Here is a 19,734-nt window from a genome sequence, read left to right as displayed (position 1 = left end):
CAACGATGATGGTAAATTACATTTGCCCATTCATCATGAGCAGCAAAGGATGGAGTTACTGTTGATACATTTGCGTAGTCGGCACACAAAAACAAACAAAACGACTTTCCACAGTTTTTTTTAATTTGCATTCTAAAAAATGTCATAATTTGTGAACACCTTTAATCAATGTCGTGCTGGGTTGGCTTTTGAAATACATTTGAGGAGGACGTAGGGCTTCTCGACCAGCGCTGTTAATATCACGCTCGACCCCAGGGTGAGCGCAAGGTGGCCGAGGAAAAGGTACATCTAAAAATTAAAACAAATAAAACATTGAATTAAAAATGTGTTTTAAATTATTTCACAATTCATGTGGCATTGCAATTTTTTTGGTGGGGGAGGATATTTATGATTTTAAGAAAGACAAAAATAAATAATAACCCGTTGGTAAGAGTTTTTGCTCTTTTAAGTTGTTATGTTCTTTCTTTAATAACGACAAATGTTTCTTGCAGATCGTGGATTGTTTTGCTAATTTTATGAAATATTCAATATAAATATTTTAAAAATACTTAATTAGCAAACAATCAAAACCCTGCCATATAAAATAATCAGGCTTTAAATAGAAATTATCTTACTTGAAAATAAGTTAAAATGTCTTGAAATTTAAAAAATACATTTGAAATAAGACACAATTTCTGCCAATAGTATATTTTTCCAGTTGGTAGATAGTTTTTCCTATTTTACGAAATATTTTATATAAAGGTAAGGAAAACATACTTAACTCATTCAGTGTCGTAATCTATAAATGTGTCCCTGAGTGCCAAAACATAGAACTACTTTTATTTTTTTTTAACATTTAAAAAAAAAAAAACTATTGTAAAGGGTCTGGCACAGCACATCAGTAAGTATCAGATTACTGGGAATGATCTCTGTATGATAAAACCATTAGATGGCAGGAGTGGCTTTTTTTCTTCGCCCACACGTCAAAGGAGCCCCCACTTCCTAGTGTTGCTTACTGTTTCCAGCAATTGAAGCGTGTGGGCGACACCATATAGCGAGTGGGAAGTGAAGCAGTTTGTGAAAGAAGCAAATACATCTAGCAGTACAGACAGAGCTTTTTTCTTTCTAAACAAATACATGACAGTCCCTTTGTCATCGTCGGGGCAGTAGGTTCTTCCATCGTTCATGCTTAAGTTCCGAGTTTTTGTAAAAATAATTATTTTGCAAGCATGGTATCCCTGTATTTATGATAAGCATTACGAATGCAAAAAAAGCACTGATCTGAAAGTCTTTCTTGAAATACATCCATTCAAAAAAGCCGTTTTTAGCAGAATTCTTTTAGAAACTAGTATTTTCAACTGTTGTTTACCAAACAATGGTAAAAGGTAGAAACATACTTTTTTTCTAAAGAAAGATGAAGGTTGAAGCTTTATTTTGATATGCCCTAGGCCTATATGGCTACAGAAGAAAATCTTCTGTTGGCCCTCAAAAATGAGTCGAAATAGCAAAATTTGGCTGGCCCTCGCTCTTTCCATTTGAGAGAAACGTATGGCATGAGATGAGTTAATCAGCAAAGAATCTACCATATAGATTAATCTTGCTTGAATAATAAGTTGAAATATCCTAAAACCTAAAAATATTGCACCTAAAATAAGATCAAATTGCTGCCAATTTTTTACAGAGCACAGTTCGAAAGAGCTAACAATAAAAAAGTTATGATGTTAAACGATCAATGAGTTTATTTGCATGTATTTGTTTCATAGTGTTGAGAAATCATTTATAATAAATAAAAGATCAGTATTTATCAAGGTTTCACAAAAGAAATCAATTTAGGTGTATCTTATTCCTTAGTTGTTTTTCTTTTTCTCTTTTTTTTCAGGATAAAGTTTTTGGGCCGGCCAATTTTAAGTAACCACAAAGTAGTCCTTACAAAGTTGATGTCATTGTAATGGATGGGCGTTTCTTGTAGTCCAATGTAGACTAATATGAAGACAGGATGGATCATGTAGCAGGCGAAACTGATGTTCGCCAGAGGAACCCACAGAGAGAATGACAAGAGGCTATTGATAAAGCCTGTGGATTGACAGAAAGGGTTTAATCCAATTCCAATTTGCACTTAGTTTATACTGGTACACACTCGTGAAAAGTTAGCAGTGTTTCCCATGGTATTTTGTGAGACCCTGATGGGTGGACAGTCTAAAAGGGACCGGAAGAAAAATGTGAACATTTTAATTAAAACTCATTAATCTTTTTTTTTCAAATTCGATAAGCCAGATCTATGAAGAATGTGTGCACTTGTCAAGTATTCAATCACGTATAAACTAGTTGTGAAAGGCAATTACACAGCAAACAAATCACACCCACAAATCACAGTAAATGAGTTCACTGCAGAAAAAAACTTGCTCTTCAGCTAATTAGACTAAAAAATAACTAATTTTGTCCTGATGCCGTACTATTTTAAGGTGTAGTATCAGCGAGTAAGCAGACCAAATCACCGATATGAGTTTTAAATTTGATAGAATGTAATACTCATGGCGGTGATTTGGTTAATTTCAGTATTAAATACCGTATTTTAACGACTATAAGGCACACCTAAAAACCTTTATTTTTTTTCAAAGGCTCACTATCCACCTTATAATACAGTGCGCCTTTTATATGGATCACTATTGTGTCGCAAGGTCTCGCAACTAAGGCAAGCAGCCGCCAACTAGACTTTCCCCTATAGAAGAAGTAGTCTGCGATGCATGCTTGAATATATATACATATATATATATATATATATATATATATATATATATATATATATATATATATATATATATATATATATATATATATATATATATATATATATATATATATATATATATATATATATATATATATGTGTATATATATACAGGCGTTTCATTTCCTAACCAATGTATCAATCATCATTTGAATCGGTCACTGTTGCCTTAAGTTATTCATAGGTAAAGAAGGCGGGTCCTTTTTAGCAATTACAGGCTCGCATAGGCTAAAGCGGGGCAAAACAAAGCCTGACATTGGCCGAAAAAGATGTGAATCACCTGTTTTGTTGCTCTAAGGCCTGGAGAAAACTTTTTTTGGTACTGTAGTCAGTAATTATAAACGGGAATTATGGGGCTAAACAGACAGCTAGCAAAAAGCAATGTCCATCGATGCAACCAAACCCCCATTAAATCGACTTTAGCTGCCATGTGGGTTAGCTAATGTTCAGTCATTGTTCATAAATATACCAAAAAGTATAGATAAAAATAAAACATTTGGCTAAGTAAATGCAAAAGATAAACAAATAAAAAATAAAACAACAACCGAATCAAAATAAGAAAATATAAAAAGTCAGATAAATGTCTTAGCACACTTTTCCACTCACTGTTCCTGGACACATAAAATAGTGAGCAATTTTTGTTTCTGTTTAAATCTCTGAATGTTTTTCAAATGTTTCAGATTTTGGCTTTATCGGGATGTCGTTTTGTGACAAAAGCCTGCAGGTTTTCCCAGCAGGCGAAAACTTCCTTAATTTCTGCTGTCTATAACGTGATCGTGTACCCAGTGAGCTCTTTTTCTTGCATCCATATCATAAGAAGCTTTTCCATATCTTCATTTGTTGCCGTCTCACTTTCGTATTTTGCGATAATATTTTGTTTATTTTTAAACGTAAGAGAAGCACTGGATCTCTTTTTCTCTCCTTTTTTTCGCAGCACCCATGGCTGAAAACTTAAAGCACAATGTCAAATATCAACTAAGCCAGGGGTCGGGAACCTATGGCTCGCGAGCCATATATGGCTCTTTCTATGAGTATCTGTGGCTCAGAGACCAATTTGATTGCATGCAAAATTTCTCCATCTTATTCAAAACCGGAGTTGTCTATCCTATTCAGGTACACGTAAAGCCAAACTAAAGCTAAATTTGAAAGTAACACTTCGCAGTATATATAGGGCACGTTTTTCACTAAAATTTACAGTCAAGGTGTCGCACAAAAAAAAAAGGGGGAAAAAAACCTCGTTTTGGCAGTACAACGCTAAAGAATCCTTTATTTAAAAGTTCACTATATAATCTGTGTTCAGTGTTCAGATACTTTATGATGAATCAACAGAACTGTAAATACGCCAAAACACCGGAAGAGAACTTAGTCATTTGATTGGGTGAGTGGGAGGGATGGGTGGAGCTATGCAAAAAGTACAAGCATTCCCTCCCATCTCTTGCCAAAGGTAAGCACATAAGGCTCCCTATTCTCAGAATGTTGTGACGTTTTTACAAAATAAATGCTTGCATCTGGTTTTGAAACCAATATGTATGAAAAAGGGGTCAAAAGGAGTTTAACCGATCTTGAGTAATTGCAAGAAAGAGACAAGTTTAAAGTGGTCTGTTTGTTGAATTTGGGACAGGGGCTCTGGCATTATTCTCTTTTCATAATTTTTATCAAATCATCAAAAATAAATGTGCTGAAGACTAAGCTTTTGTCTGGGGCGCCGGTTTAGCAATTTAGTAAATTTGTCTCATAATATATGGTGTGGCTCTTTCCCAAAATAGAATTAATATTTTTTGCTTTTATGGCTCTTTGAGTCAAAAAGGTTCCCGACCCCTGAACTAAGCCCTTGGTGGCTTAACGGACTAAACCATTTGGCAATTAAATCAGGGGTGTTGCAAGGGTCTCATTTAGCTGATAAACAACGAGGACGCTGTTGGAGCGTACCTAGGGAAACCATGAGTGGTAGCATCACTGACTTTAGATACTGGAAAACTGATCACATAATGAGGAGTATTTTAATTGGACAAAAACATTCATAAAATGGGTCGATCGTAAAACGAGGTACCACTGTGCAAATCTTGGGGGACCAATTAAACCCTAGCGACCAATGGTCCCTCTAATATTCCACGGGTCTGAGCGTTCACACAAAGTCGGTGAGTAACGCTTGAAACAACAGTGAGCAACAGCAATCCCAAGTGTGGCAACTAAATCATTATCAAGCATGTCCGAAACTTGACATCAAGTTACATTTTGCTGAGTTTCCGGCAATGCAAAATTATTTTTCTCTTTTGAATGAATTGACTCATGTACTATTGCAAAGGTTGTACGGCCTACAAACGTCGTTTGTTCTTACAATTCTTTCACAAGATATCCATTTCTTTTTATTTCCTGACATATTTTGTCGCATAATATTAACATTTTTGGGGGCTTATTTAGTCGGTTGTAAGATACGGAACTGTACTTAATCACATTTTTTAGTGGAAGTACAATGTTGGCAACAAGATTCACTTGATATAATTGGAAATTATTTGAATGCAACACAAACTTTTTATTCTTTTTTCGGTGTTTTTTTTCTACTTTTTTTTAAAATTCCTTTAAAAAAAATCTCATTGTGTTTATTTTTTCCGAGCTGTTACTTTTTTCTTTTTGTTCTCTATTTACTTTTTTCCTACATTTCTTTATTTTCTTTTTTTCTGGCTTTTTTCTAAATTTTTCCTTCTTTTTTTTCTCAGCTTTTCACTACTTTTTCATTTTGGTATTTTTTTCTTTTTTGTTCTATTCCCCACTTACTTTAAGTCATTTTGTGCATAATTTTACATAATATTTGGTCATGTTGTGATTAAAGAAGCAAAAACAACATGAAGAGCCGTTTAGGACCCAAAAGAGCCGGTTCCTTTTAGTGAGCCGAGCCGAAGAAGCCGGTTCTCGACAAACTCTACTAACTTTACTCAACTTCGTTCTACTTCGACTCGACTTCAAAATACCGCATTTAGGACACAACTACAGGGGAACTCGTGTATTTTTACCTTCATGCACTGTAACTTTGACTTAAGTCGCTACCAGCTAAGTAGCCTAGATGGTAAGGCGCCCGCTTTGAGACTGGGAGGTTCGGGTTCGCGCCCCGGCCGAGTCATTCCTAAGACTTAAAAAGTGGTCGGCGGCGCCCTCTCTTGGCTGCGGCTGCATCGGGTCAGATGCAATCGACATTTCGTTCTGTGTACATTGTTACACAGAATGACAATACAAGGAAATTATTATTATTATTATTATTATTCTTAATTAGTACTTTTGAGCCCTCATTTTTGTGCGCTGGCTAGATTTTCTTGTGCGCTGAGAATGTGCTAGCAGTGCGCAATTGCGCACGCGCGCAGCTTAGAGGGAACACTGCTAGCGACACGCCAAAATCTTATTATGCATGGGAAACACTGGTTAGGTTACCAAAACAGCCCCTGATCTTATACCTCCGTAGCCCTCCTCGCAGGCCAGGATGATCCAGGCGATGGCCAAAGCCCACAATGGTCTGTGCAATCCCTGGTAGAGCGCGTGAGGCAATGAGGGGTGCGCAGGGATCCCCCGCAGGGTGTAGGCCAGTCCTATCACTGCCGCTAGGACTGACAGGCAACAGGACCAGCCCAGTACTGCTTGCCACTGCAGCAACTGGACTTTAGAGCCTGACTCAAACAATCGTGAAATAGTTAAAAACAAATCCTACCTTCTCCTTCAACAGTTTTCCGTTTTTAGTCGTCAGGTATATTCCTGTTAAGATTCCTATTAGAAATGGTCCGTATCTGGTGTGGGGCTTCACGTAATAATACAGGACGTAATTCTCTGATGTCCTGGAAAATAAAGAATTAGAACTGAGTACTATGAGAGTCAAATCGTGAGTAAAATGTAAAAGTTGTTAATTTCACAGCTAAACATTGTGTCTGTCCTTGCAAATTTAGCAAATCATTTTTGTCTTCAAAATCATCCTGCTTTCAGACAATAAAAATGGACAACAATTACCTTAATAAAAGTTGTAATATACTTTTCGTTTAATTAATGTCCATGCTTTTTCTTTATTCTCAGCCTTCAATCTCATAAATCCTCTTATTTAGGATTTTTTGGGGGTTGTACTACTTCCTTTTGTAATTCATGTATAAATTAACTCTCATTTTAGGTGTGTGTTGTACACGTTGTTTTACGGTATTATATTACGGTAATTGTGCTATGATTGATCAGTCAAAAAATATTGCTGACCAGAACTGCAAAAGATTGGATGCAAATTGAATCGAACTCTGGTCATGGCGGTGAGAGCGCAGAACCGAGCAGATAGACCACCAGTGATATTAAAGACAAACAGAAAAACAAAAACACAGTTGATTTTATCTCATTATTGCACTATTTTAATTCACGGTCTCAGAGAAAACAAAGTCGTCCAGAAATATGTGAAAAAACATAAAAAAGCGCAACAGTGTATCTGATATTGAATCTGACTTTAAAGGACATTGTAAATTTGATGTTGGAACTGAGAATCCATCACTACGTTAAGCAAATGTGTCTTTCGTACAGGGTTTACCTAACAGCTCAACAAGTGGAGATAGAAAAGAGAATCCTGAAACATACTCAGAAATTTTAGGCATGGTAAAACATGCATCACTCCAACTACTGGTTTGATGCTTTTAACATGATAAAAAAATACAAATAAAAAAATAATATAATAATGCATGTTAACTTGTGTGTTTTGTTTTAGCGTAATTTTATTGAAGTAAATTAATGAATGTCTCTCTTTAGAATTTAACCAAAAAGGACCAATGTCACCACACTCAAATCTCCATTTCGACCCTAGTAGTCTACGGAAGCAGACATGGAAGGGTCAAGCAGTTAGTTTCACCAATGAACAGTGTTCCAGGCCAGTTTTATAAAGTAATCTTAACTCAGGTACATTTTTTTTGCGAAATAAATGTTTTCATTTTCGTCCTTGTGCATTAATTTTTGACATCAGGGAGACACTAACGTTTTTGAAGAAGAGAGCTACTTTTTTGTTATTAATGCCAAGACATATCAGTTTAACATGCATTTTTAAGTTATATTATTACTTTGTTGTTACTTTGATATTACCAGGCTGTAACAATTACAAAACAGGGTTAAATTAGGCTCAGTCAACCACTTAAACATCAGCCTTGTATAAAGGTACTGAATAAATTCTATTCAGTAATTAGGCTGATTTTTTAGCTGAGAAAAAGTGAAACAAAATTGTAAACACTAATAAATACGGTAATTTTTGAAATCATAATGAATATTTCTTATTCTTTTTTTATTTTATTTTTATTTTCAAGCATAAACATTGAGGGTCAATTCCATTACTTCCTCATTCACTGACCCACTCCATCTTGTTCATCTTTCTCTTCCCTTTTCCATATCTTTCGTGAGGGAAGGTGACGGATTCCTTTAGGATTTAGAAATAGACTTCCTGCCTACAACATCATAATTTTGAGGTGAGCAAAAATGTTCCATTTATTTTTATTTTTGTTTTTTTCACTCAACTTGAAACGGTCACATTTAATCGAGGGACATGGTGAAAATGAGCTTGCGTAAGGGATAAAATTAAGGGGGAGGTGGAGTAATCGGATTGAGCCTAGATATATTTTTGTGAGTGGTAAATAAAATGATCCTTATGATATTAATTTTCACAATGGAGTTCATACTAATAGTTATTGTCGTCCATCTTTCAAAATGTGCTTGCCATCAATGAAATGATATGGCCCTAATGAAAATATTTCCCTACATTTTCTTGTACAAGTAACTTTTTTTACAATATTCTTGAAGAAGTAACAATGGTTTTATTAGAATGTCATGTTTTGATTTGTGAAGTTGCAACATTTTCTTATAGTATTGTATAAACCTTAATTTAGAACAAATTACAGAGACCCCTCGCTACATCATGCTTCAATTATCACTGTTTCACTCCTTTGCAGGGAAAAAAATCATTAAAAAAAAAAAAAAAAAACGACAGATGCTTTCAGGACCAATGAGTAACATTTCAGGCATCCAAGATTCAACCCGATTGGCCAGCACCTTTCAACTTGAGATCTCCGATGCAGATTTGCCAATTCTTATAATATCATTTTTCATACTGTATTGTAACTGGACACCTGCTCTGCATTCCCTGAATCTCGCTAAGAAGAGTTTGTGTCCCGCTCCTTTTACCATGCCGCCTAATGATGCATCTTTCTCTCTCTCTCTTTCTCTCTCGTGCATTCTCGCTCTCGCTCCTGCTCTCTTTTGGTAAGTCGGCAAGTCCCCTCTAATGAAGGCTGCCAAAAAAAGGAAAAAAAAGAAAAAATAAGTGCGACACTACTTTGCTGATTTTCACTTTTTGCGGGTGGTTCAGGTCCCCAATAACCATTAAAAGTGAGGGATCTCTCTACTACAGTTTTCCTTAAAAATGTTGAAAGATCAGTTCATTGTTCAATTATTAATTTACCTTTGTGATTTAAAAAATCCTTTCTCTTTTCATTTTCTATATTTTGTATTCAAAGTTTCCACCCCCAAATTTGGCGAGCCTGTTAATCAGGGGTTGTAAAGCTTGGGAACATATTTCAACCTAGAAAAAAATGGGCAAGTTTGTCCAAATTTTGTGGGATGCATTTACAGCGGTATAATTTTTGGGGTAAAACACCAATTTGGGTTGAGCCGAAATTAGGTTGATAATGGTAGAAGAAAATTTGTAATGCGGTTGGCCATTACTATTTCTCCATAGCCTTGTGGTTGGACATCAAAAGTCTGGTGACCCACCAAGCTTATAAAGCACTAGTGAAAACCCTGGTTTATTTTCAGTTGCTAAAGCTGCTTGACTTTGATGTGTTTGACTGCGAAGTGTCAGCACCAGATTATGGCTGCTTCCTCTTACAGTGTCGAGGGCTGGAAGACAGGCAGCTGGAGGAATCCTGTTACTATCGATGCAGCCAATGTGGTCATCAGGAGGAGGCCTCCCGCTACAAATGCAAAGACCCCTCGATTCCTGACGGAAGGCGCACAAGATGGACTGACTGCTGTTGATTCAAAATGATTCAAAAGTGTAACATACCGCCTGTAGAAATAAACCAGGAGGGGGGTTGTGGCGTAGCACTGGAAGTCCAAGGAGAGGTACCACGTCCAAGGAATACACTGTACAGAGACACTTTTACCAACTATTTAAAGATCAGAAGTGTCATTTACTTACTATCTCATGGACTGGGAGCAGGTTGCTAATCAGCAACAAGTTCCCCCACCAGTAGGCTTTGCAATCCATCAAGTTGTCAATGAATGGAAACCAGTAAGGCCCCCAGTGCACCACTGAGATAAGGCCAACAGTCAAACACATTACAAAGATATGCAGCGGCTGGATCCTGGAATGGGAGAAGATAGTTTGTGTGTTCTGTTTCCGGACTTCTCTTTAACGGGCTAAGAATTGACCTTTTAAACCTCTTAAAAAGGTAGGCAACCACTAGACCTGGGCTCAGCTTGTCTTCAGCTCTTTGGATGGAGTTCAGCAGAGACCTGGCGCTGAGTAGACCGCTGGAACAGAAAGAGCCCTCAAGTAATCCAGTGTCAATTTTGGAAAGTAGCTGTTATCTCACCCTAGTAGAAGAAATGTGTCCACTGCCATAAATACCGGTCCACTGAGAGAAAACGCATACAAAGGGTTTTTTTCTACTGTTTTCTTCCAGTCTTTGTAGTTGTCTGTGAAAGACACTTGCATTCAAATATTCGGGAATCCAATCAAATTTTCTGAAGCACTTTTCAGGCAATAATTTGCCACTCAAAGTGCTGCATAAAAACATTCAGTGTACAATAAGACAATATAATCCCGTCTTTTATCCCCACCCAACAACCCGAAACATGTAATATAAAGACACACAAAATGGTTAAAAAACATAAAAACACAATAAACAGTAGAAGAAATAAAATAGGATTATAGTAATACATAGAATAACCATTTGAGAAAAGGCCCTGAAGGAGCCCTAGCCTCACTGATAGGGATGGCAGCAAAGGGCCTCAGGATTTTCAGCCATTAAACCTCTCTCTACCAGTGTGCCCCTGCCCCACCCCAAAACGGAGAAACAGTCAAACAATAAAAATATAATAAACAACTGCAGTAGGCGGCAGTAGCTCAGGAGGTAGAGCGCTCGTCTTGGGATCAAGGGATCCCAGTTCGAATCCCGGCTCGTCCGTGTTACATGTCGAAGTGTCCTTGGGTAAGACACTGAACCCCTGATACCCCCAATAAGCAGGTTAGCGCCTTACATGGCTGCAAGGCCGCTATTGGGAAATGTGGAGCACATTGTAAAGCGCTTTGGGAAGTCATTGACTTGAAAAGCGCTATATAAATGCAAATCATTTCATTTGGGGCGGCAGTAGCTCAGGAGGTAGAGCGCTCGTCTTGGGATCAAGGGATCCCAGTTCGAATCCCGGCTCGCCCGTGTTACATGTCAAGTGTCCTTGGGTAAGACACTGAACCCCTAATACCCCCAATAAGCAGGTTAGCGCCTTAGATGGCTGCAAGGCCGCTATTGGGAAATGTGGAGCACATTGTAAAGCGCTTTGAGAAGTCTTGACTTGAAAAGCGCTGTATAAATGCAGATCATTTCATTTCATTTCAATAAAAGGTAAAGTATGTTACAGTAAAATGTTAAACAAAAATGATCAGTTAAAAGCCATCCTCCTCTTAAAAATATTAACGGTCCGCAAACACCTGATGTCTTCCGGCAGACTGTTCCATAGGTGAGTACCAAGATGGATGAATGCTTGGTCCTCACCCTAAGAACAGTCAACAAACATCTGCCAGAAAACCTCAGGGAGCGCAACGGCCAATATAATAAAAGCAAATCCGACAAACAGGGTGGCCCAAGACCGCCAAGCCATTTAAAAAGCACCTTAAAATCGACCCTGAAACGCACAGGGAGCCATTGCTGCGAACGGACTGTCGTAAATATTAATTTGTATAGTTTTACTGTACCTAGGTTGTTTATCACAGGGAATTGTGCAGAATGTCCACACATGATCCACAAGAGGCTGAGGATGCGGATGCCGTTCAAGGAGGAGTAGACGCCTGATGAGGTGCTGAAGAGACCCTGGCCAGTCGTCTGAAGGGAGAATGCTTGGAGGCACTGCAACATGAAGGTTTTTCGGAAACCAGCAGACCCTTCCCAGGTACTGTCTGGGGGAGACCGGACCTCGTAAGGTAGCGCATACACAGTAAATAAACGTTTGTGTTTTGTTGGTGGATGGGTCTGCTCATTAATATTTTAATTTTATGATATGTTTCAAATGTACGGTTTGTGTCATGATTACTGATGTGATTCACATGTGCCCGCTAATTTGGCGCCAACCGCCGCGGGCGCTGATTGGCTCCCTGTCACTATTTGAACCTAGTCCTGTCAACCCCCGTTGTCAGTCCGTGTGCGAACCTCAGTGTATACTAGGCAAGCCTTTTTCGACCCTGACTCCCACCTGTCTCGTTTTTGCTCCCGTCCTGTTTTGATTCTGACCATGTCTGCTCTCCCGTCATGGAATACGACCTCTTTTTGTCCCCGACTACGTCTACTCCCGTTCTGGCTCACGACTCGTTTCCGACCCCGACCACGCCTTGCTCTCCCAGTCCCGGCTACCGACCAGTTTTTCAGTCCCTGACACCGCCATTGCTCGCTACGGAAGATCCACTTCCGTGTTCGGCTCACAATCCGAGTACGAGAGCGACTTACTTTGTGCGTTCAGGGAACACCGGATCGTGGGCGCTGCCCTTCCTCTTTCCTTTAATAAAACTTGTGTTAAATGCAACGCAATTGGGTCCTGTTTCCATTCTGGTCCTGACACTTTGTTTTTATTCTTTTTCTTAAAAAGAATATTTTGTGCTGACAGAGGAACAAATTTAGTCATATAGTGTGACAAACAAATTGTTATTAAAACTGTATCATAAAAAAATAAAAGATAATTAAATAATATCAATAAAGATAAAAATAAATCGTGACTAAAACATTTTTATTAGTTCATTATTTTATTTTTAATTTTTATTTTTTAATTTTATTTTTCTGGACTTGTTGCTGTATTGTAAGACAAGAAATATCATCTTAAATTTTATTGTTATCATTTTTCAATACAATTTTGTTAATTCATCTTCTTTTACCATGTTTGCTCTATGGAGCCATCAGAATTCAGCAAAACGAAAAACAAAAAACAAACAGCATCATTAAAATTAATATATTACTTAAGTAATCAATACATATTTTGCTTAAGTTATTTTTGTCTTATAGTTTTAAGTGTTTGAACTATACATTTTGCAGTTTAGGGATGTAACTATTGAGGGGAAAATATATTATCATAGAAATATACATTTATTGTAATAAGAAAAATACTTAGATACTGTCATGAACCAGAACAGGATCCGGACCCAAACGCGTTACGTTACTCACACAAGCCTTTTATTTTACGGAAAATGGGAGTCATGCACGTTAGGCAGCAGTCTGGCGTGAAATCATAGGAAGCTAGAGGCCAACGAGATCGATACCAATTGCTCGAGTTGATATCGGACAGATGGGGTCGATATCGCACAGGACGGGACAGACAGCATAATGAAACAGGATATCGAAAATAAACAGGACAAACTAGACAGGAACGAAAACTGGAGAAAATAATAAACAGGAGAAAAATAGACAGAAACAAAACTTGAAAATGAAATCAAACAGGGCAAAATAAACGGGAACATACCAGACAGGAAATACCAACAGTAACAGGACAGAGTCGAAACACACGTCTTCCGGGGCAGAAGTTCGTTGACGGACTGACAAAGGAAAAATGAGAGCACTGAGCTTGAGTAGACGGAAAGCCAATCTGTCAATGAGCCGCAGCTGGCGCCACACGGGCGGGGCCAATTGGGTGCCATGCCAACCATGACAAAATAAAACTTTACTCCAAACATATATTTGGAAAATACAGGGACCTCGGCTATCGCTGGTTCACCGCTTTGCGGATTTTTAATTGAATTGTCTTTGAGCAGAGAGCAAAAAGCAGACAGCAAATGCTATCACAGGGGCAGGTTAAGGAGGGCTTTGCGTGTTGGGTAGGTGTGAATGTCTGTACCTGACGGTGATAGGCTTGTTTATACTGTCAGTCAAACACAGAAGCCCTCCAATGTCATTGTACTTCTGTATATTAGCACTGGACCATTCATTTTACTACAATTCTGTGTTCTGTGTTTTAATCTGTAGATCTAGAGTTGCTATTTTCTTACAGCCGTATACTCTCAGGTAAGGATATCTCATCTCATCTCATCTCATCTCATTAGCCGTACCGCTTATCCTCATTAGGGTCGCGGGGGGCCTGGAGCCCATCCCAGCCATCTCCGGGCAGTGGGCAGGGGACACCCTGAACTGGTTGCCAGCCAATCGCAGGGCACACAGGGACAGACAACTCATTCGCTCATTCACACCTAGGGACAATTTGGACCGGCCACCTGAAATGCATGTTTTTGGAACGTGGGAGGAAACCGGAGTGCCCGGAGGAAACCCACGCAAGCACGGGGAGCACCTACAAACTCCGCACAGGAAGTCTGGAGCTGGATTTGAACCCACGACAGGTTCCCATGACATGAACTGTGCCGCACAAGCGCTAACCACTGCGCCGCCGTGCTGGGTAAGGATATCATCCCGAAGAAAGTTTGACCCTTTGGGTTTTTAAACGTGTGACACTACTTCATGGATTTTCACTTTTTGCGAGGGTTCTGGTGCCCGCTAACCGCGATAACCGAGGAATTACTGCATTTTATTTATTTTTTTTTATCTTGAGTTTTTGTCATGAACAAAATTCCAGCTTTCACCCGTTGATTGACTATGTTTTTTTGAAAGGGAACCATGCTTGGATAAAAAAAAAAAAACGAATTAGCCTGTAGGATCAAGGTCTTGGACTTCCTTGCATCCTAATTCCACAACTGTACAAGTATGCTTGTCCTATTCAAATGCTAACACAAGACTTATAAGAAGTGGTACATTGTGCTCACCATTGGCTTCTGTTGGACTATCCTTTACTTCACAAGCCATAGAACCATTAGGCTTCAAGGAACCATACTGATTAAGGCTGGCGTTTAAACAGGCAGACTCTGTAGTTGGCATCACAGATCTATCCCGACGCCACTTCAAAATGGCTGAGAACAGGGTGGCAGCAAGTGGAACTGCTAACATTGTGCAACAGACAAACCTGCCATAGGAAAGAAGTTCAGTTAAGGCGAAAGAGACAAGCCAAATATGCGATAAGGTCATCTTACAGGCATGTGATATCCGACGCATCAGGAGCCATCGTGTTTGACAAGCAGTGAGTCATAAACATCTCCTGAGTGGACTCATTAACCAGAATAGAAGGTAGAGGAGGTACAAGGGATGTGCGTCCCATCTTAAATGTGTCTGTTAAAATGTGAATAAATGCAATATTGGTTTGAATATTACAATATCCGGGCTTTTAATTGTCTCACCATACAGGACCAGAGTTTGGACCTCTTCTTCACCACAAGAATCCGGGACACAAATCCCCACAAAATACTGGATGGTTCCCTGGGAGTAATGATAAAATTATATCATTTTCTTTTTATTTTCTATGTGGATTACAATGGGATTTTTTTCTGACCTGCTTGAGGAATACTTGGCAGTACTGTCCAGAAAATGAAGGATTATGGGCAGAATGGCACTGCTGCAGCAGACCTGGCTGGTTGGCATTGCCTCCTTCCACGTTGCTGCCCAGTTTCCCAAAAGCATCATACACTATTATTTCAAAAATACATTAGTTTATGTTGCATTTTACAATTTCAAACCATTGCTCAATCAACATCAGCGACGCCCCAATTGCATACACATTGTTTGGCCGCCCCCTTTGGGTAATCAGAGTTACTAAATAATTTTCTTTCTGCCCGGTCATTTATCAATAATTATCTTAAAAGGTTTTTCTGACTATAAATCATTTCATAACGAAAGTTGGTACGGTTGCTTGAAATCCTTTTAAATGCTTTCATTTTATTTCAAGGATTGAAAATTGCATGAATTTTGTGTGACATGCTTGTAAATGCTTAAAATTGTTGCAATAAAGAATTTGCTTTCTGCTCGGTCATTTATCAATAATCATCTTAAAAAGTTTTTCCGACAATAAAACATTTCATAGCGAAAGTTAGTATGGTTGCTTGAAATCCTTTAAAATGCTTTCATTTTATTTCAAGAATTGAAAATTGCATGAATTTTGTGTGACATGCTTGTAAATGCTTGAAATTGTTGCAATAAAGAATTTGCTTTCTGCTCAGTCATTTAGCAATAATTATCTTAAAAGGTTTTTCCGACAATAAAACATTTCATAACGAAAGTTAGTACGGTTGCTTGAAATCCTTTAAAATACTTTCATTTTATTTCAAAGATTGAAAATGGCATAAATTTTGTGTGACATGCTTGTAAATGCTTGAAATTGTTGCAATAAAGAATTTGCTTTCTGCTCAGTCATTTATCAATAATTATCTTAAAAGGTTTTTCCGACAATAAAACATTTCATAACGAAAGTTAGTATGGTTGCTTGAAATCCTTTAAAATGCTTTCATTTTATTTCAAGGATTGAAAATTGCATGAATTTTGTGTGACATGCTTGTAAATGCTTGAAATTGTTGCAATAAAGAATTTGCTTTCTGCTCGGTCATTTAGCAATAATTATCTTAAAAGGTTTTTCCGACAATAAAACATTTCATAGCGAAAGTTAGTATGGTTGCTTGAAATCCTTTAAAATGCTTTCATTTTATTTCAAGGTTTAAAAATTGCATGAATTTTGTGTGACATGCTTGTAAATGCTTGAAATTGTTGCAATAAAGAATTTGCTTTCTGCTCGGTCATTTAGCAATAATTATCTTAAAAGTTTTTTCCGACAATAAAACATTTCATAACGTAAGTTGGTACGGTTGCTTGAAATCCTTTAAAATGCTTTCATTTTATTTCAAGGATTGAAAATTGGATGAATTTTGTTTGACATGCTTGTAAATGCTTGAAATTGTTGCAATAAAGAATTTGCTTTCTGCTCGGTCATTTATCAATAATCATCTTAAAAAGTTTTTCCGACAATAAAACATTTCATAGCGAAAGTTAGTATGGTTGCTTGAAATCCTTTAAAATGCTTTCATTTTATTTCAAGAATTGAAAATTGCATGAATTTTGTGTGACATGCTTGTAAATGCTTGAAATTGTTGCAATAAAGAATTTGCTTTCTGCTCAGTCATTTAGCAATAATTATCTTAAAAGGTTTTTCCGACAATAAAACATTTCATAACGAAAGTTAGTACGGTTGCTTGAAATCCTTTAAAATACTTTCATTTTATTTCAAAGATTGAAAATGGCATAAATTTTGTGTGACATGCTTGTAAATGCTTGAAATTGTTGCAATAAAGAATTTGCTTTCTGCTCGGTCATTTATCAATAATTATCTTAAAAGGTTTTTCCGACAATAAAACATTTCATAACGAAAGTTAGTATGGTTGCTTGAAATCCTTTAAAATGCTTTCATTTTATTTCAAGGATTGAAAATTGCATGGATTTTGTCTGACATGCTTGTAAATGCTTGAAATTGTTGCCATATTTCTCATCAACTCTGCTTTAAAAAGAGGCCAACACTGCTCTCGAGCGGCTTAGCTTTATCATTGCATTTCCTCCCTTGTGATTAAGTTGGCATTAGTTTGTGTAGCGTTGTCATGTGAAGCGTCATTCCCCCCGACAGGTCGCACCCAAGAGGACAGGTGCATGCTATACGTAAACGGGGCACTATAAAATGTGTATCAGTGCAAGGATTACAAATAAATTAAGTATATTTATCATGGGCCATGCAAAAAAATGGAGGTAGCATCTCCCTGTAATAAATTATAATGGGAAGAACTTCCTGCCACTGAAAATGTAAGCTACATATTACTGTTATTCTACTCAACACCTACTGGACATATACAGACATACACATGTGCATACTGTTTGTGTATATGTATATGTTTGTGTAGATAAATATATTATAAATATATATATAACAACAATAATAATTTTTTGTTATGTAAAGGGGTGAGAGCTAATAAGCTAGCTTCTGCTCACTCCTTTCTGATATATAGTTTGTTTTCCTGTTCTTTTTTTCCTGTTTATGTAGCTTTTTCATTTGTTTTTCTTTTTTACAGGTTTTTGTTTTGAGAAATTGTTTGCCAATCAGGAACCCTTGCAGTACTCGTAATGCATATTCAGAATAAATGACAGCGACAACAACATCAAAAACAACACGTACGCACGCATACACACACGCACAATGTATCTATATTTGATGTTAATAATTAAGACTGTAATCTTTCCTAACTTTTTCTAATCTCACTATTGTGAAATTAAATGTTGAAACTCAATTTACATTTTAAATAAACATTTTAAATATGATATCTAGAGTTCTGGTTTCTTGTTCAATTAATTTGAGTTTATCGTAAAAACATATTAAAGTCTTTGTCCCAAACACGCAATTTCTTTGTGTAGTGACAGCACATCAAAGTTAGAAAAGAAATAAACATCACAATAGTGTAATTAAGATTAGATCCACTTACTGAGAACAGCATATTCCTTGGGTTTTTCCTGGTTTATTTCTCTCAGGAAAGCACTGGTATCTGATGCACATTTTTCAGACACCAGCAACGATCCAGTTGGATTCAGAAGGGCACTTAAACCTGCAACAAGAAACAAGCTCACCCATGCACGGGCCATCTCAAGAGTGCCTGCATCTTTTTGTACGAGTACCTGTTTTTTAAGGTAAGGAGGGATTTAACTACTACCTTTAAATCTGTGAGACATCCACACTTGCTTTTTCACGTTGGCTGCAAGGTATAGAGTTTCACAGGAAGTTGCGAATCTAAGCACCAACACAATTAGCACCTTCACTTGACAAAAGGGGACTGATGCTCAAAGGGTTGGGTTTCATAGAGTTTTCCCTTCATTCTTAAGACGTGTCGAATGGATTTGTTTTTAATTAGCGACATTTTCCTTTTGGCTTTGCCTTGTTCGGGGGGAACTGTATTGTAGCTGACAAAAACTACGGATTTTCTAGAAATGCAATATACATCAATGTTTTTCAACCAGTGGGCCGTACAACCTTGTCTCGTATGCCATTAAAAATTTCCAAATTTTAACTGGAATAAAAAGAATGCCATTGTTCATTATCTTTTATTTCTTCCAGGGATCCGCAGAGTAATTCATATCAATATCTGTAGATGGCTGTAAATAACTACTTTATTCTGTTCTGCCCGTGAGGTACTACGGGGAAATATTTAATAACTTACTTTGTTTGATGAGGGTTTTTAAAATTACATTGCAAAAATGGTCAAATAAAGCAGATCAAGTAAAAATCTTGTCGGTATATTGCTTATTTAAATGTTTTTTAGGTAAAAAAAGCACAAAAAAGCTAGATTGGACGGGGAAAAAAATAACATTTTGTTCAACTGGCAGATATTTAATTGGATATATTCGAGTATTGTTTTTGGTGTGTTTTGTTTCTTTTTTTTTTCCCAAAAAAACTAAATTTAAAAAAAATTCTGCAAAACTGGGATAACAAATAGAATGAAATAAAAACTTATAATAAAACAGTGACCACAAAACTTGAATACTGTCAGTTAAGGAATCATTAAAAAAGTAAAGAGGTGTCTCTTGATATAGTTTAAATTACATTTTAACAAACATATGCACCCATAACCATACATTTCCTTATATGATTCGATTTTATGGACCATGATACCCATCAGTGATTACAATTTATAACCTTAAAACGGGTCACTGGAGACCCCAACACAGCATAAGAGTTCAATTATGACCTTTCCTAAATTCTTTCTTCACTCCTAACCCAAAAACAAATTCACAAAAAGTTGTGCGAATGGAGAAAAAAACCTGACTTTTGTTTTAATGCTTATTATTCATATTTTTAACTGTGATTTACCAAGAACA

General features: G+C 37.2%; 1 protein-coding gene across 2 annotated transcripts; it reads right to left on the bottom strand.

Annotated features, from left to right (window-relative positions):
• Positions 1 to 153: 153 nt before the first annotated feature.
• On the bottom strand, positions 154 to 18,513 carry oacyl (O-acyltransferase like). 2 transcript variants are annotated; one of them, XM_088356245.1, is made up of 15 exons: positions 18,348 to 18,513; positions 15,389 to 15,522; positions 15,237 to 15,315; positions 15,033 to 15,168; positions 14,769 to 14,965; positions 11,733 to 11,933; positions 10,354 to 10,456; positions 10,190 to 10,291; positions 9,957 to 10,122; positions 9,822 to 9,901; positions 9,645 to 9,755; positions 6,465 to 6,588; positions 6,214 to 6,400; positions 1,910 to 2,052; positions 154 to 288 (listed from the first exon to the last, which is right to left on the bottom strand). In XM_088356245.1, the coding sequence occupies exons 1-15, from the start codon at positions 18,502 to 18,504 to the stop codon at positions 166 to 168; spliced, it is 2,043 nt and encodes a 680-aa protein (XP_088212371.1). In that variant the 5' UTR covers positions 18,505 to 18,513; the 3' UTR covers positions 154 to 165. The 2 variants fall into 2 exon arrangements, with proteins under 2 accessions (XP_088212371.1, XP_088212370.1); XM_088356244.1 differs by having other exon boundaries at positions 9,645 to 9,901.
• Between the last annotated feature and the right edge of the window lie 1,221 nt (positions 18,514 to 19,734).

This window comes from Urocampus carinirostris, chromosome 16 (genome assembly GCF_059441175.1).
Source record: "Urocampus carinirostris isolate Australia breed hairy pipefish chromosome 16, RoL_Ucar_1.0, whole genome shotgun sequence".
In the NCBI taxonomy this organism is placed as follows: Eukaryota; Metazoa; Chordata; class Actinopteri; order Syngnathiformes; family Syngnathidae; genus Urocampus; species Urocampus carinirostris.
Note: the sequence above shows the minus strand (reverse complement) of the source record. Positions and strands in the feature narration are given on the sequence as shown.

Excerpts from the sequence above, each read along its gene's own strand:
- oacyl (XM_088356244.1), bottom strand. The coding sequence starts at position 18,504 with ATGGCCCGTGCATGGGTGAGCTTGTTTCTTGTTGCAGGTTTAAGTGCC. Across the intron at positions 6,589-9,644 it reads GTCTTCCAGCCCTCGACACT|GACATCAGAGAATTACGTCC; the intron begins GTAAGAGGAAGC and ends TTTATTTTCCAG. Across the intron at positions 2,053-6,213 it reads CTGCGAGGAGGGCTACGGAG|GCTTTATCAATAGCCTCTTG; the intron begins GTATAAGATCAG and ends GTCAATCCACAG.